Consider the following 17668-nt stretch of genomic DNA (forward strand, 5'->3'; position numbering starts at 1 on the left):
TAGACCAGAGGGGGAGGAGGTCTAGTGGTATGAATTAAAAAAAAGATGGTCGTGTAAGGGGCTGTTTGGCTCTAGTTAATTGACTAGGTAGTCGCTGCATGTAGGCGGGTTATTTACATACTAGGAATAATTCGGTTTTTTTTTTCTTGTTGTTCGGCATATTACGTATCTCGTCCCCAGGTGCTTAAGCCGTAGTGTAAAAAATAAAAATGATCTAGGGCCCTATCGGGTGTCAATTACTATATCCCCTCGGGCATAGGAAGAAAGTCCCTTTGGAATATATGCTCGGGCAAGGTGGCCTTTTTGGGTGAAGATTTCGGGCTGTTTGATTTTTAACTTCTTTTTTTTTACTTTATACGCCGTCGTCCATCCCTCCAGAACGCCGCCTAATCTACCAAAAACCAGAACCTTCTCGACGTCCCAATCCACAATCCTATACACTCGTTGCTAATCATAGCCATCAACACGTAGACGAAATCAAACTCGTTTTACATCCTCCTGGCACCATATACCAGGTTGCTGGCCCTCCTCCTCCTCTTTATGAGCCCCCTCCCGTACGACCCTTCTTCTTCAACTTCTCCGTACAGTCCGGGCAGTACCACGTGCCATTGGGTTCGCTCTTCAGGCCCACACAACCCCAGTGGAACCATTCGTAGGGGCAGTCCTCGTTGTCGCAGGCCACCATGTTTCCGAAGCTCACGTTTTGGCACGAGCAGTACTTGCGGTCGTCGCCCGCCTCATCCTCGTCGACGTCCATCATGTCATCCCCTCCCCCCGCCCTTTGATGATGCGGTGGCTGCTGGCCTTGAGTGTGGCCTCCTTGTTGCGGGGAGCCGGTTCCGTTGGCAGAACCGTCGGCTCCGCTGGGGCCTGCGTTGCCATCGGCGTTGCCGGCTCCCGACGCGCCTGAAGATCCGTCGGGGGCCCCGGCTGTGGAGGAGAAGCTGGCCAGGTTCGAGTTGGCGCGCGATACGGTCGCGGGGGTGCCACGGCCGCCCGTTCGGGCGTCGCTTTCGTCGTCGCTGGCCGAGACGGCGTCGGAGAGCTCAGACTCTGCGGTCGAGGAGGGCGAGTTCTTGGCAACGGCGCGCTTCACGCGCGACAGACCGGACTTGTTAGAACTGCTGCCCGCGGTTGGCGTGCCCTTTTTGCGTGAAGATGATGCTGATGGGGTGCCCGACTTGCGAACGGTCCCCGATGCCTTGGACGTCGCTCGCGGCCCGGCGCTGCCGGCTCGTTGGACGTTCGTGCTGGCCGTGCTGGCCTTAGGCGTTCCCGGCCCCAGGGACGAGTGCCTAGCCAGTCCGCTGGATGTTGCCGGGGCGTTTCCAAGCCCGCTGTTTGACCGTCCGATCGCACGCTTAGTGGACGGTCCGGCCGAACCCTCGCGGGCTTGGCGGTTTAGGATCATGGTAGCGGCCGGTGTGGCAGGGGCTGAGGCTGAGATGTGTTGCTGTGACTGGGCGCCTCGGATCTGGGAGCTAATCACGCGAAGCTGGGTCCCGTTTGCGAGCGGCGTGAGGGCAGCAGTGACGGGGTTCGTGCCGTTGACCGCACGCAGGGTCGAATTCGTGACGTTAGCATCGCTTGGACGAATCAAGGACGGCAGCTCGTCTGGGTCGGTGAAGCCGGGTTCACCACGGTCGTAGAGCATCTTGATTTGCATGTCGAGGTGGCGGATGTGCTTGTCCATTGTCTGCTGCAACTTCTGGGTCAGGGCGATCTTCTCTTGGGCCAGCTCCTCAGCGCGCTTGAAGTTGGCGGCAATGGTTGCGCGGTACTCGTCCTCCTTAGGGTTGGGATGGTGGCTGCCATGTGCCTTGATCCATTTCTGGATCCGGCCGTCGCGGTCCTCGATCTCGCGGATGAGCTTGTCGTACTCGCGGTCCTTGTGGGCGATCTCCTCCTGCAGGAAGCGCAGCTCTTCGGGCAGATTCTGCACCCGGTTAATCCATTCGTCCAGGATCAGCTGCGGGTCGAGGGTGTCGGCCGGCTGCATCTTCCTGACGAAGTCGATTGTTAGATCGTCTCGCGGCATGGCTGCTACCCCTCGCCGGCACGGCGGCGCGATTCGGGTACGCCAAAACGAAAGAGAACTGAGACAGATAGATGGATATGCTATGACATGGAGGCCACAGCAGTTCCCTGACCAGCGAGTGACCAGTCGAGGGCGAGGGCGACGAGACCTGATATCAACTTTGACCCAGGTCGGGCAACCCGTGGCAGTTGGCACACTGAACGCGCGAACGCGAAAGCGAAAGTAGAGAAAGAGACTTAAGAGAGTGAGTGGATGAAGAGCGAGCGAAGAAGCAGCGTTTAGATGATGACTATGACGATGACGATGACGATGACGATGATACCGATGATGCCGAAGCCATTACAAAAGCTCTTCTCTACACAATCGTGTGAAGAAGAGCCGACACTCGACAGATCTCGAGACTACGTATCGGGCATCGACTGAGACAACTCCGCAGCGCGGTGCAATGAGCCGGGCTGGAATGGCCCGGATCAAGCCGGGGTTGTGGATAATATATGTGTGGGATGGGTGTGAGTGGAGGAGGTGTGGTTGATGAGAAATCCGCAGCTGCAGTCTTGACTTTGGCTCACCTCGCGACGGGCGAAGGGTTTCCCTTGGAAAGTCGACTTGGAATTGAAAGTTGAATTATCGATATGTTGGACACTGGACCCCTGTTTCCATCCAGCGGGGATCTGGTCGACAGGCAGGCGTGTGAAGCGGGAGCTGAAGGAGCTGAAACAATGAGGCATGAGGTAGAGAGGATCGTCGAGGAGGCGTGTGGGTTCTTGCCAAACCCGAACCCTCGACGACGTTTGCTCATGGCGGGACGTTGATATTCCTGTTTGCCTTCGTCCAATGAGCAGCCTGGGAGAAAGGCGGCTGGAGCCACAAGACTCCACTATGCGCCAAGAATTGAGCAAGGGTTCCAGAAGAATGCAGTGCGCTATGTCAAAAAAGGTTTAGCGTATTTTTGTTTGCATCCCAGTCAAACGCAGCGGATTTGCGATGTTGGAATTGTTAGAGCTGAAACCCGGACTCTGGATTTCTGGAATTGGGGGAATTACAGGTTGCTGCATCAAAGCTTCACGACGCCAGTCACCGATCGCAGTCAGTCGCCGTCGCCGTTACCGTCGCGACCTCGCAGTTTCGGTCGCATATAACCTGCATCGCGTCTGTAATACTGCGTTTGCCACGTTTTTGGAATCGCGCGCCAGCCGGTAATCTCGCCCTGCCTGACCACTCTCGTTTAACCACCCCGGACGATCCAGCTGCTTCAACCACTCAACCACTGCGACCTGCGCACGCGCTCGCGCCCTGTGTTGCGCCCAAGAGCCAGGAGTCCCAGGACTTCCAGGTTCTTCGAGTCGTGAGCTTCATTCTCGAGCACGCCGACGGAAAGCCCGACTATATTTACACATCCCCCGAAATGGACGCCTCCGCATATCGCTACCGGCCACCCAAGCCGAACTACTTGCCCCACGACATCGATGTCGACGACCCCATCGTCGAGGAGTATTCGATCCCTCTGCAGAAGGCCAGCGACCACGAGAATGCCATGTACTTCAATAAGATGAAGTGGGCGGCTCAGGAGTTCGGCATCCAGCGGCCCAAGGGCTACACCGTCTCATACCACGCTCAGCCCGAGATGGAGAAGCACCACTTTGGCCAGACGCATCCCATGAAGCCGTGGCGACTGACGCTCACCAAGAGCCTGGTAACAGCATACGGCATGCCCTTCGCCATGGACAACTACATCACGCGCGAGGCCACATATGAGGAGCTCAACGCCTTTCACTCGAGTGACTACCTGGACTATCTCGTCTCTGCCGCGCCGGAGGACCAGCCGGCCGACGACAACCCGGACAAGGAGGTCAGGTTCAATTTGGGAGGTAGTGACTGCCCGTTGTTCCACGGCCTCTACAACTATTGCTCTATGTCGGCCGGCACATCGCTGGACGCTGCGCGAAAGATCTGCAGCGGCCAGTCCGACATCGCCATCGCCTGGGGCGGTGGCCTGCATCACGCGAAGAAGTCGGAGGCGTCGGGCTTCTGCTACATCAACGACATCGTGCTGGCTATCCTGCAGCTGCTGCGGATCTATCCACGCATCCTATACATCGACATCGACGTACACCACGGCGACGGCGTCGAGGAGGCCTTCTTCTCGACCGACCGCGTTATGACCGTTTCCTTCCACAAGTATCAGCCCGACTACTTTTTCCCCGGCACCGGCGGCCTCGACGACAATGGGCCCAAGAGCGAGCACAATCCGGGCGCTCATCACTCCATCAACGTGCCGCTCAACGACGGTATCACCGATGAGCAGTACGAGTGGCTGTTCAAGACCGTCATCACCGCAGTCAACGAGCACTACCGCCCCAGCGCAATCGCCATGCAGTGCGGCGCCGACTCGCTGGCCGGTGACCGCCTGGGCCGCTTCAACCTACGCGTGCAGGGCCATGGTGCGTGTGTGCGCTTCTGCAAGAGCCTGGGCCTGCCCATGATCCTTTTCGGCGGCGGCGGCTACACTCCGCGCAACGTGGCCCGCGCCTGGGCCTACGAGACATCAATCGCCATCGGTGCCGATGACCGCATCCCTGAAACGATCCCCGAACATGCCCCATGGCGCGAGCATTTCATCCACGACACGCTCTTCCCCACGCTGGAGCAGAGCATGAACGAGCCGCGCCATAACCGCAACTCGGAGAAGCGACTTCGCGAGATCGTACAGCACATTAACGAGCAGTTGCGCTTCGTGTCGCATGCGCCAAGTGTGCAGAGCCAGCTGATCCCGCCCGATCTGGGCGTCATTCGTGACGAGATTGAGGCGAGGCTGAAAGAGGAAGAGGAAGAGAAGGAGCGGAGAGAAACGCAGCGCAAGGTCAAAGAAGCCGGCATCGCCCAGCCCGGCGAATATTGAGAGGGAGATGAGGCTCTGAGTCTTGGACAGACTTACGGGGACCTCCGACGCTGAGTTGAATGCTCTTATCCGTCGTTTGGTGGTCGGAAGGGCCATACGTCTTCTACTAGAGGAGCCATCCGCCCAAGACCAGGTCGCATTCAGAAAGCACAGGAACAGCAGTGATGCTGGTTTTCAATTTTGCACTTCAGGCGGGAAGGGAAAAAAAGAAAAAGAAAAATCATTCATTGTGGGCCCGGCTCTTTGCGGGCCCCCTGGTCTTCCCCCTCTTTTTACATCAAAAAAAAAAAAAAAGAGAGAGACTTCGGCATATGTGCCCCGAGTGGTCGGTTGAGCCATGGCGCCATTGATCTCGGCGGCGGAGGTGGCCGACACAGGGACCGCCAGTGAGCGAGGTAGATGACGCTCCGAGCCGAGGCCGGCTGTTTTTCCATAAAAATTTGGCAGGGTCAGCCCCCTTGCCGGCGCTAGATGCGGGGTCATAGGCGCGCCGTCGCTGGCCAGCCGCCGCTACAAGCACATATGCTGCGATCGCCGGGGCGGGTCCGATCGGATCTCTCCGACACACGGGCCCTTGCATGGGCGACATGGGCGATACGAGCACGACGTGGGCACGACTTGGGGACAGGGCTCTTTTCCGGTGAGCGCAGTGTATGCGTGCGGATGGCGGAGCGATGCGACGGGGTCACGGGGGTCCAAGTCAGCTGGTCTGCGAACTCGGACCACATCCCGGCATTGCATCATAAGCATCATAGCGCCGCGTCGATGGCGACCATGGTAACCAGCGGCCTTGTTTTTTAACACCATGCCAGACCGGGGTTTCACGGCAGCATGGCTAAACTCGAAGAATGGAAGGGCTTCATGATGGAGTGCATACTGCATCGGTGTGAGTGAGCTACCTACCAGTTGTACATGCGAACTACTTAACTTCCAAGCTGCATGTGCAATTGCGTCTGCAGTCTTGCAGACATCGGGAATCCGGGGTTCAACGAGCAACGGACACAACCCCCCCCCCCAAAAAAAAAAAGTTTGATGTCTGCATGCCATGCGCTAGCCTAATGAAACGAAGCAAAACCATGTGCGTATGTATGTATGGACTGGATATGGAGATCTACCTCGAATGTGTATGTATACTAGGTATGAAATGCGTACACTCCCGTCTCCGTCGTCATCGCCATATTGTCTGGCCAACCAGGCCTTGCTCCAACCTCCCTGCCGATTGCCTACCTTTTTACTGATACTTGTTTATATGCCACACCTGCGGTTCTGAGCTGCTGTTCACCGTTCTTTCGTTCAACGTTCAAAGTTATAAACCGTCGATTCTTCTGCCTGCTCCGTCTTCGGGTCCTCCTGGACGACGTGAAGGCAGCATTGCCCCTGCCAGGTTCAAACTGGAGTTGGGCTGTGTCTCTTGTTTCGCCGCCGGCGTTCAGAGCTGTGAATATCTTCCATCACTGTGGCTTGCAGAAGCCGAAACACGCTCCCAAGTCCTTCCCCCTCCCTCCCCCCCCCCCTTGGTCTGGACTCTTGCCGTCGTGCGCTCAGTCGAGCTTGCTGTCGCTGGATCCCTGCCTTCCTACACAGCACTGTGTATACTTGCCCTTGTCCGGTCCACCCCTCCCTTCCAAACCACCCCCCCCCCGGGCCGGTCCCTCGTCCACCGTCCCCCGCCATCAACAACAACCTAGGCCTTATCTATGCGCGCCGTATCTCCACCATCCCCTCCGAGATCGTGCTAGTTATCTGGGCTATCTGACCCGACCGGTTGGATAACCTCTCAAGCCTGCCCCTCTCCTCATCGTCGGCTGCTTTCTTCTGGTCCTCTCATCGTCGCCCTGCCCTGCGCATCCAGAAGGCAACAGCCGGCACAATGTCGATGCATCGTGTCTCGTCCATCGAGACCTTCACTACCTTCCGCATAGACCATCACAGGAGAGAGTCTGATGCTTCGACCCGCGCCCGCAAGCTTACCTTCAACCCCCTTCCGCCAGAATGGGATCCTCCCGTGACCATTGACCATCCCCAGGCTGTCGGTGCCTTCCAGGTACCGAAATGGAAGCGCCTGGGTAAGTGAGATTCCGATTCTGTATAACGTTGGACATTGGTGATGGTAGACCCCGCCCTACTTACACCAGATGCAGCCCAAGTCGGTGCCAGCGTAGTCTACTGCTTCCTCGCAGCCGGCTTAGTCTTTGGCTATGCCGCAATCAAACCCGTCCTGAAGGATGAAGGCGCCTATCGCGATGTCTGCGCCTCCGCAGCGAGAGATGGCTCGCTCGAACCCGAGGAGACGTGTGTCGAGATGCACCTCAACATGATGTTTACCGTTGCCGCTGTCGCAACTAACGTCGCCGCTCTTCCTGTCGGCGCCATCCTCGACCACTATGGCCCCCGCGTCTGCGGCGTGCTGGCCAGTCTGTTCCTGGCCCTCGGCGCTCTGCTCATGGCCTTCGAAGATCTCCTGCCCTTCGACGGCCTGCTGTTCGGCTACTTCTTTCTCGCCCTCGGCGGTCCCTTCACCTACATCTCATCCTTCCAGCTGTCCAATGCCTTCCCGCGCCACTCGGGCTTCATCCTGGCGCTGTTGACAGGTGCTTTCGATGCATCGAGCGCCATCTTCCTTGGCTTCCGGCTGGTCTACAATGCCACGGATGGCGCATTTGGTCGCCGCCGGTTCTTTGTGTCGTACTTGCTCGTGCCCGTGCTGCTCATGCTGGTACAGCTGACGATCATGCCCGCGCAGTCGTACAAGACAGTTGGTGAGCTAGTAGAGGAGCTGGAGACGGAGAATCATACCAACGGCTACGGCAGCAGTAACGGTCTTGTAAATGGGGGTCAGAGGAGCAACGGCAGGCCGTTCGCGTCGGCATTCGAGGACGATAGTGACGACGAATCGCCATATGCGATCGACCAGGTTGATGAAGAGACGGCACTATTGCGCCAGGAGAGATGGCGCCGGCGCGCCGAGGCCGAGGCCGATAGGCAGACGCGTGCCGAGGACCAGAAGTTCAAGGCCTCGGGCGTGTGGGGTGTCATGCACCCTTACTCGGCTTGGGAGCAGATCAAGTCTCCATGGTTTATCCTCATCTGCTTATTTACCAGTACGCTTTTCCTTCTCCTCCCTCTTCTTACCCCTATTCGACCCCACTAATGATTATATAGTCGTGCAAATGACCCGCATCAACTTCTTCGTCGCGACTATCCGAACACAGTACACCTCTCTTTTCAGCCCGCTCCCCGACCCCCCAGCCGCCGCCGCCGCCCTCAACACTTACTTCGACGTGGCCCTGCCCCTGGGCGGCATCATCGCGATCCCCTTCATCGGCTTGATCCTCGACCGCCTAAGCACCGTAACCGTCCTCACTCTCCTAGTCACTTTCGCAACGCTCATCGGCGGCCTGGGCCTTGTGCGCGGCTCCGAAGCCGCCGCTTACCTAGGCGTAACTCTCTTCGTGGTGTACCGCCCATTCTACTACACCGCCGTATCGGACTATGCGGCGAAGGTGTTTGGGTTTGAGACGTTTGGTACCGTGTACGGTGCCGTCATTTGTCTGGCCGGAGTCCTGAGCCTTGCGCAGGGCGGGCTGGATTACTTGTTCGAGAAGACGTGTCGCGGCGATCCGGTACCCGTGAACGTGGGGTTGCTGCTGGCTGGGTTGAGTGTGGGCGTGTGTCTCGTCGGGTTTGTGTGGTGGAAGGCTAGACAGCTGGGGACGAAGGGGGAGTTGGGGAGATGTTGAAGTGGTTAGTTGATCGGTTGCTTCATTGGTTTAAGAGACACTGGGCTTGGTTGGTTTGCTTGTGTAGTATCATGATCACTCATGACGAAAAAAAAAAAGGTTCTTTGGGTAAAGGGATGGACGGTATGTTTACTATAGCACAGCGCGGTTTGGATTGGGTTAGTGTCTATGGTTACGTGCATGCTCTAGGTTTTTTTTTTTTTTTTGAATGTTTCATGAATAAATGATATATTGTGAGATACGAGAAATCAGTTCATCATGATAGTAAGTAGTGTATGTGCAAGTCTTGTTGTCATATTATCACCACAATTCAAAACTGTTGTACATGCATGCAGACATGAGATATTAGAGAAAATAATATATATATATATATATATATATATATATATAATATGACTATCATGCGAGGTAAATGTTTTTGCAAACATCCATCACTACCTCGCTATCTACCTATCTAACCCTTTTATGTTTTCTTTTTGAACCCCCATAGAGTATCAACACATCACATAAAGCGTAGGATCCAGGTTTTGCTTTGCTTTGCTTTTGGCTTTTTTACCTTATCCAAAAGAAGATTTCAAACCAAGTAATCAGCAAGCAAAAACTTTAGAGGGTATCTGTGTGAAAAGAAGGAGACACAAAGGAGATAGAGAGAGACGTGATGCAGAGATGGATTAGAGGGGCGAGGGGGAGAGTTTATACAAAGGAAAGGGGCCTCGACGAAACGGCCATCCCATATATGTTGGGTATGTGTAACGGTGAGTATGCATTACCTCCAGACAGACTGTCCGGGGGGGGAGTCATGCTCAGATTATCGAGGTTGCCCAGGCCGACCGCCAAGGGATTAATTGGATTACTCCCCTCTAGCCATCAGTACTGACGAAGGGTATGTGTGTATGCGTGTGTGTGAAATGCTGTGTGTCGTTCATGCCCGCCGATCGACAATCTCCCCCGCTCTCAGCAAGGCGCTCATGCCGTCGAAACTGACGCTATGTGAGTGCCCTGGCCGCCCGCCTTGCTCTGGTGATGGTCCTGGAGGGGGTAGCCTGGCTGAGGACGAAGCCGGGGGCGGTACTGGTGGGGTCAGCGTTCGAAGCGGCTGTTGCGGATGGGAGGAGGCTGAGAATGGTGATGGTGCTGCTGATGCTGAGTGGTGGTGCATGCTGCTACTGGGTAGCGGCAGAGGTTGCAGGTGCGACTGCGCTGGCGGTGCGTGTGTCGCCGAGGATGCTCCATTGTGATAACCTGTGGACGAGGAAAAAGGAAAGATGTCAGCAACCCTAGACTCACGATTTTTGACACGTATACTGAGGTTTTCATGCTGTTCGGACATACCGTTCAGAGCAGGTAAGCCACCAGCGGCATCACTGTGGTTAGCCGAAGCCTGGAATGGGTTTCCATGGAACGAGTGGTGATGATGATGCTGATGATGATGCTGATGATGATGCTGCTGCTGATGGGGATGCATCGGGAGTGGTTGCCGATGGTCAAAGGCTGGCTCGGGCTTGTTTGCTAGCAGCGCATGAATGGGCAAAGGGCCGTCAGCTGCTGTCCGAGGAGGATGGCTGAAGGAAGTAGGATGCGACGAATGCTCATAGTGAGGGTCGCTCTTGAAGGTGGGGCCACGGACGTCGCTGTTGGAGTGTCCATGAGCCGAGTAATGGTAGTTGCTAGGATCGCTCGACGATGGACGCCCTGAGCCGGACAACCCGCGGTTATCGAAGACATCAGATAGCGACGGGAGCTGTCGTTGCATGCCCCTATCCTCGCCGTGATGAGCCGGAGGCAGAGGGAGACCTGGTTGCGGATGAACTGCGCCCAAAGTTGGCGAACCCCTCGACGATGGCTGCTCTGACTTCACTGGGACCACAGGCGAGGCAGCCGTCGACTCCTGAGGAGAATGATTTGCAACTGAAGGAGCAGCCGACGCTGAGCACTGAGACTCGGCAGTAGAAACGACAGACCCGAGCCTCTGCCTGCCGGTCGGCGGTTCACTTCCTCGGTGGCTCTCGGGGCCGCTGCCGCTCCTGCTGGTTTTCCGAGATGGAGTGGCGCCGGGGCTCGTGCGGCTCGTTGTGCTGGCGGCCTCGACCTTGATTCGCTTTGCGTTTTCCTTGTCTGCAGCTCCAAGGCACATTGGAGTTAGACTGGGGCGGCGGGCGGGGAGTTGACGATGCAAGCTCACCTTGTGAGGGAGAGCCATGCTTCTCCCTGAATTCTTTGAGGTACTCTTGGTACTTTCTGTACTCGGGCGTCTTCTTGTACTCAGCCAGCTCGGCCAAGTACTTGTCCTTGCAGCGCTGGGCTTGAGTCTCATACGGCTCCTTTTCCTCTGGCGTGAGGTTCTGCCAGTTTTCACCAACGAGCTTAGCCATCTCGGTAAAGCTCAGGTTACGGCCTTTGAGATCCTCGCGCATTTCTGATCGCACCGATACGCAGCTTAGTTAGTGAATGTCCAGGAAAGACGCTGCTTCATGGTGTGGTACGGTGTGCTAGAGATGGGCAAGCTTACTGTTGGCGAAGAGCACATAGGCAGATGGGGGCCGCTCAGGGGCATTCTCGTCGGGCTACCCGAGCAATCATATGTCAGTGTTCAGTCATTGCCGATATCTCCGCAGTGGTTGGGAGACTTCAGCAAAGGAAAGTTTACCTTGGGATGCCGGCGGTATTTCCGCTTCGTGACGATCATGGTCACGGGCTCACGGCCGTCGCCCTTCTGATTCTCGGATTTGACGGCATCCTGAGATTTGCCGTCTTCAACACTTGACTGAGTCGGAAACACCAGGGCAGCATCGGGGGCAATGCCGCGGTAGCTGGCGATCTTCCTCTGGAGTTTCTGTTGGGTCACAGAGCCTGGTCAGCCGTCTTCTGAACACCTGCAGCCACGGGGAGAACAACTCGCATGGAAACTCCCTGGTGACGGAGCCTTCACAAGAAGCAGCAGAGCAGGGCGGCGTTTTCATACCCGTCGATGGCCCAATTTCACCCCCAGCGCATCGCTACTCCCCAAAGCCGAGTCAGCATAGCAAAGAAAACAGAGAGCTTGTCTCGAGAAACGCACAGGTCGGACTCGGTAATGTCGAGAATGGTCTCCCATGTGTCGAAGCCCTGCTCCAGGAACGCATCGAGGTACTGGGTGATACCAAGCTCCCCAAAGATGGTCTCGAGTACCTGCGACATCCAGCCGAGTTGTGCACCGTGTCCCGCCTACGCGGCGATCTCTCGAGGGCTCAGAATCTCAAGAAGACAGCCAAGGCGGGGCGTAAAGGAAGGACAAAAGGGGCTGCGGTCGAGTTGGCACGGAGACGTTTTGTAGTTCGGTGTGTATTTTCTTCTTTTTTCGTGGTTTACACAGCAAGCTACCTAGGTCCTTGTGTCGGTCTTGTGTCGTCGGCGTGAGGCAAGGGTGTAATGCGCACGCGTACGTGAGTATGTGTGTGTATGTGTATGTTATGTGTGTATGTGTGTATGCGTGTGTAAAGCTATGCAGCGACTGACTGTCGTGAGCGCCGGTGTCTACCTGTAGTCAGGAGCCGAAGCAGTCGAACAGGGTAGCCTGGTGGTCGTCGAGTAGGCAATTCGTATACTGTCTATCTCAGCAACACAAGCGCAGCAGAATCACCAGTCGCAGCCGTACTAGAAAGCCAACAATAACAACTGCGACAGCAACAGCTACAGCACTTGTAGCATCAGCAACAGAAATGGACGGGATTTGGCTGCTCATAAACATTAGCATTCTGGCGTTCTTGACAAGCTGGGAACCAGGGCTTTTTTTGTGAGAGTGGGGTGACGGGTCGAGATCTTGATGACATGGTGCATTTCATGGGATGAAATGAAATTGTTACGACAGGGGTTGCATCGCGGGAGTGCTGCTATCAGCACAGTGCACTTATACCAATCAGGCAAGCGGCAAGCTCTAGGGACCTAGCAAAAGAACTGCGACAGAAACCGACTCCGGCTGCACGATGACCCTGCTAACGACGGTTGACGCGGGCGCTAGAGTGTAGTGGGCTGTGCTGCAGGTTTGCTGTCGGCTGTTGGTTGGATCGGAAAATCATGAAAATCACGACTCCAGGCGCTACAGACTGTTTAATGTATATATGTAGACAATGTGTGTAAGGCATGCACGTATATGCTAGGTGGTAAATACGCTACCTAAGGTACCTCATGGCTTCAAACACTAATACGCTTTGTCGCATACGGAACACACGGTAAACTGTAAGGTTGGTACCTCGAACACGGTGCTAGCTGCGGGTAGCGTTAAAGAAAAAAAAATTGTGTAAGAGGAGGGGAATATCTCCAAAACTCCAGCTCCAGCAACTCCAGCCCAGCTCCAGACTTCCCGACCTAGATCCGTGCCTGGCTTTGTGCTGGATTGCATTCCGAGCCAGTGAACGGGGCTCGGACCCGGCTGTTTTGAAGCTTCTGGGGGCCAGCAGCCCGCGTGGTTCGATCGTTGGCAAACGAACCCCGGATTCGCCTGCAGCCCGCCAAAGTCTGGCGATTCGAGCAGAGCCGGCGAATAGGTACAATACAAGGTCTTACGGAGTTCGTCTCAGGACGTAATCCCCATGTCAGGGGCTCTGCTGTGCTAGGGTGACGCCATATCACGGCCCGTTCTGGTGAAGTCTAAAGTATAACACCTCTCCCATGTCGTTTGAACATGTTGTCGTCGTCGTGTTAGCTGTGGAAGTGGTGACACACGGCGATAGTGCGAATGAGCTCACTGAGCGCACACAAAACTTTTGCATGCTGGGCTTCCCAGGCACGCTTTCAATGAAGGAGCCAGCGCTTCTCCACATTGTCCCCTCACACGTGTGGTTGCCTCCACTGGCGGAGCCTGCGAGCGTGTTTTTGTCGATCAATGTCGAGGCCTTGTCAGTCATCGTGGGCTGACAGGGCTCCCGCCGTCTCGGGCCCAGCACCCGATCGAGCCTCTTGGGAAGAGCGCCGTAGCGCTGTGTCCGCTAGTGAGGGCAGAGGAGCCCAGGACTGGCCGAGGAACGGCTGGTTGGACTCGACTGCTCTCCGCACACAACGAGATTGTGGGTGCGGGCGGGACTGGCGTTGGGTCGTGGCTGGAGCAGTACTGGAGGTGGTGCTGGAGCGGTGGTGCCAGTGACAAAAAGACGCTACGAAGACACACGAGCGCAGAGCACAGGCTGCGTTACCTAAGCTTAAGCAAAGTTGTGTAGGGTGAGAACGGAGTACCCACGTCCACTGCATTCAATGCGCCCACTGCGCCCACTCCATGCTGTCGCCATCGCTCTTTTGGCCGTCTAGCGCGGCGCCCAGCAGCGTCGGGGCTCTGGATCGCTGGATCGGCCTGGGACTACTTCTGGGCCGTCTGGAGCACTTCCAAAACGCCTAGACAGACAATGGCTTCTTCTGCGGATTCCCATCCCGCGCCAATGGGCATTTTGAGGCTGCAAAACATGGGGAAATCTCAAATTGGCGGGGGCATGCTCGGATGAGACGACGACATGCTGTCAATATTTCCCCAATTTTCCCCTCCTTTTGCTCCCACCACGGCACTCAAAAAGGGGGGAGTCGGTCCTCATCTTGGTGACGCGAAGGTGACGGCGGTGCGGGGATCGTTCTCTTTGGGAAGCGGGCGACTGATAATGCCATCCAATCCATGCCATGAGCCTGACGAGGATCTCGATCCCCATCGAATCCATGAAAACACATGAAAAAACGTACGATCTCGAAAGCCCGTACGGCAGCCTTCAGCCAATGAGGTGCTCCCATCCCACACCTTTCCCCAACGGGGCGTAGCGGGCGATCGCCAGCCAGCCAATCGCCAGCCCGCCTACCAGTCAGATGGAAGTCTCGGCAACTGTGATTCTTGATTTGACGGTGGAATTCACTGTCGCGCAAGGCGCAATATCCCATCGTTTCGCAGTTGTGCCTGTAAGCTCAGGTACATGCGGAGCTCGCCGGTGTACAGCCGCCATTACGGCCAGGCGGCCGTAAATTACACAATGGATTCCACAAAACCATTCCAGTTTCCACTTCCCACGATTAGGTAGGTGCCTGGAACTTCGAAAGCTCGGGCTCTGTATCCGTACTCCAGGTCCCTAAGCAGCATGGCTTTGATCCTCGCATTCTCGAGTCGTCGATTCGGGGCTGCTCGACGCCGATCTGCGAGGCATCACTACAATTGCAGGCCTGACAGACATGTCACATGTCAAATTGTGCTCATGGTCGACAAATGCATTCTGCAGCTTGCTGCACGCTGCGCCAACGGGCAGTTTGGCAGCACCATGGACGCCACCCTGTGACAAGCCCATTTGCCTATCTCATCTTGGCCCACGGAACTCTGCATTTTGCATCATTCTGTTCCTACCTTGCTCCCGTTCAAGCAATCGACGGCCGAGGGAAGTCAGCAACAGCGGATTTGCCGCTTCGGTCCCTTCCGCTGTCGCCAGGGTTTGAGTCCCGGCATCCTGGGAGACCGGAAGGGTGAGGTCAAGGCCTCTCTCCCCATGTCCATGGGGTGCCGTACCTATGTATGTAAGGTAGGTGGTCACCGTCCAGTCCGTGCGGATTAACATAAAAAGGGATGGGTCGCTTTTGGCTGTCAAAATCGTGTCCAAAATCGCCAGTGTGCCAGCCTTGGGATTTCCGATTTCAGGATAGGCAGTCAGTGAGCACATTTTCCACCTCCGCGGACTACCTCCATACAAGAAGGCGTCGAAGGTCGGCTAGGTAGAGTAGACTGGAGAATGGTCGACACAGGACTTGCCTGTCTCAGCCGCTGCCAATTGGTTCAGGAGCGCTTCCTCCGTGCAGATTTTCTGGAGATCGCCTGCAAGTCGACGTGCTGGATGTACACTGTTTATCTATCCATCAATGCCACCAATGCCACCAATGCCAAACCTCATGTTTGATGTCGATCGGTCACACATCCTTTGCTGGATACTTGCGAGAACTTACCTCTCTTACCTCTCTCTACGGTCCTAGTACGTGTAAACCATTGGCTTCCCGGTTTTTGTCGTTTGCTAGTTGACAGCCCAGCTCAATACAGAGCACGATGAATGCTTTAAAATTACCTACCTGCCTAATTTTTCTACACACGTGGCGATTGTTACCAGCTCTCCGCTATGAAACGAAGGCATTTGGGCTCTGCAGTGACGAGTGGTATAAGTGAAGCTCTCGTCTCTCTCTCTCTCTCTCTCTCTCTCTCTCTCTCTCTCTCTCTCTCTCTCTCTGTCTCTGCGTTGCTTCGTCCCCACGCTGGCTTGATACAGACAGGATCTGCCAGGTGGTGCGGTGTCCAAACGCTGGCAGCAGTTGCAAAGCGCGGTACGCGGCAGCTTTACTGCAAATATCGTACGTTTTTGATGTCGTCGGTGGTCGGTAAGATACGGGTATAAGAAGGCGCACGGAGTTTGTAAGGCGAGACCTGGCGCCGCACCGATCACCGGACGCTTCTCGGGCTTCGTTCAAACTAAAGCCAGCGACGGACGTGTCTGGAATGGGAATGCTGAAAACCTGGAACGTCCCCTTTTTAGAATGGTAAGCTTTTCGCGGAGCTTGAAGCTACCCTACAGTACCTAGATGCTTCAGGCCGGGTGAACGATACGCCGGTATTCGGTGTCAATCGGAAAATGAGGGATGGGCAATTTGTATGATGTGCTCTTACAGGATCCGTATGCATTGCGATAGAGGTATTACTGGCGGATTTCGCCGTGACGTAGGTAGAGATGCCACTCGGTACGTAAAGCGTAATCCGTAGCATACGGAGTTACATGGACATCACGGGAACGCTGCGACCGCCAGTCACGTTCTTCCACACCCACATATCAGAGCAAGCAAAATCAGCATCACCAGCAAGCGACAGCGCCAGGTCAAGACAACTCATCGCCCAACCCCGCTGTCGCCACTGCTAGCTTCGAGACTAAGAGACCATCAGGAGTCATGGCAGCATCCAACGGCAACAGCCCCGACTTGGCTGAGAACGGCAACCCCTCCTCTCGCGGGCCGTCATCAACGACATCGGCGGCCGACAACTTGGCCCAGGTACGTTGAAACATACTTACGTACCTACCTATCCTACCTGACCCCAAAACCATCCACTCCCGGAGGGTCGCTGGGTTCGCTGTCGTGTTGCAGGCCGGCCTGCAGATCGTGCTGCCAACGGCAACCTTGAGGCTTGAGGCTTCGTTTCTTTTAGCCTTGGCCTTTCCGGCTGGTGTTCTGCAACTCTTCAGCCTTGTCCGCAAAGAACCCTTTGCCCGGTATCATCCACTCCGCTGACGTGCCGTTCCCTGCCGGCATTTCTTGTTCTAGGCCCTGAAAGACCTTGCCAGGTATGATGCGATTTCTGCTCTTTCCATCGGTCTTGAATAAATCCCCATGGCCAGATTCTGAGAGATCAGCGTCTCGGGTCTCCCTGGAGAAATCCATATGGCCCATGGCCGATCTGGCGTCCGCGATTCAGAGACCCTCTTCCCCCGCTCCTGCAGTGCCCAGCGGCCCAGTGGCCCAGTGTTACCACGCGAGGAGGCCGATGTGACACAAGAGAAAAAGGGGAGAAAAAATCAAGCAGAAAAAGGCCCTCGGATCCCGCAGAATGCTGTCTTGGTTTCATCCTTCCTCCCCACCTGGCCCTTCTCACCGCTTCAGTTTTCCAGAAGGAACAGAAGCCAAAAGTCAGACCACTCTCCGTCTTCTCACTCCACTCCTGCGCACGAACCCGGGTGGACGGATCCCCAGAGAAAAAAAAGAAAAAGAGAGCGAGAGAGAGAGAAGAAAAAAAATCACAGCGCGCATCAAAACCAGCACAAGGGATCCTCGGCAATGGCAGACAGGTCTGTTACAGGGACGTGCATTGCTGCGATCACCGATTCCGTCCACGTTGGCTGGTCCAAATCAGCAGCAGGGCAAACACCCGGGACTGCTTGCCGGTGTTTCCAGAAAAGCCCACTGCTCCCGCTGCCGGCCGATTGCTGGCCTTCTGCCCCTAAAAACCGCGCGTGGCAGCGTCGC

General features: G+C 55.9%; 5 protein-coding genes across 5 annotated transcripts; 3 read left to right on the forward strand and 2 right to left on the reverse strand.

Annotated features, from left to right (window-relative positions):
* Nucleotides 1-538: 538 nt before the first annotated feature.
* CTHT_0053760 (uncharacterized protein) lies at nt 539-2038 on the reverse strand (the record flags this gene model as incomplete). The annotated part of the gene is made up of 1 exon (XM_006695649.1): nt 539-2038. One exon carries the CDS (start codon nt 2036-2038, stop codon nt 539-541), a length of 1500 nt encoding a protein of 499 aa, XP_006695712.1.
* A 1405-nt stretch (nt 2039-3443) lies between these two features.
* On the forward strand, nt 3444-4937 carry CTHT_0053770 (histone deacetylase-like protein; the record flags this gene model as incomplete). Its single annotated transcript, XM_006695650.1, has 1 exon — nt 3444-4937. One exon carries the CDS (start codon nt 3444-3446, stop codon nt 4935-4937), a length of 1494 nt encoding a protein of 497 aa, XP_006695713.1.
* Nucleotides 4938-6807: 1870 nt separating this feature from the next.
* On the forward strand, nt 6808-8677 carry CTHT_0053780 (uncharacterized protein; the record flags this gene model as incomplete). The annotated part of the gene is made up of 3 exons (XM_006695651.1): nt 6808-7003; nt 7073-8038; nt 8100-8677. 3 exons carry the CDS (start codon nt 6808-6810, stop codon nt 8675-8677), a joined length of 1740 nt encoding a protein of 579 aa, XP_006695714.1.
* Nucleotides 8678-9599: 922 nt separating this feature from the next.
* Nucleotides 9600-11854, reverse strand: CTHT_0053790 (uncharacterized protein; the record flags this gene model as incomplete). Its single annotated transcript, XM_006695652.1, has 7 exons — nt 9600-9919; nt 10010-10792; nt 10860-11093; nt 11187-11241; nt 11325-11510; nt 11640-11673; nt 11736-11854. The coding sequence occupies 7 exons, from the start codon at nt 11852-11854 to the stop codon at nt 9600-9602; spliced, it is 1731 nt and encodes a 576-aa protein (XP_006695715.1).
* Nucleotides 11855-16192: 4338 nt separating this feature from the next.
* CTHT_0053800 (uncharacterized protein) lies at nt 16193-16936 on the forward strand (the record flags this gene model as incomplete). Its single annotated transcript, XM_006695653.1, has 3 exons — nt 16193-16195; nt 16487-16699; nt 16793-16936. The coding sequence occupies 3 exons, from the start codon at nt 16193-16195 to the stop codon at nt 16934-16936; spliced, it is 360 nt and encodes a 119-aa protein (XP_006695716.1).
* Between the last annotated feature and the right edge of the window lie 732 nt (nt 16937-17668).

The sequence above is a fragment of the Thermochaetoides thermophila genome, assembly GCF_000221225.1.
Source record: "Thermochaetoides thermophila DSM 1495 unplaced genomic scaffold scf7180000011820, whole genome shotgun sequence".
NCBI classification, from domain to species: domain Eukaryota; kingdom Fungi; phylum Ascomycota; class Sordariomycetes; order Sordariales; family Chaetomiaceae; genus Thermochaetoides; species Thermochaetoides thermophila.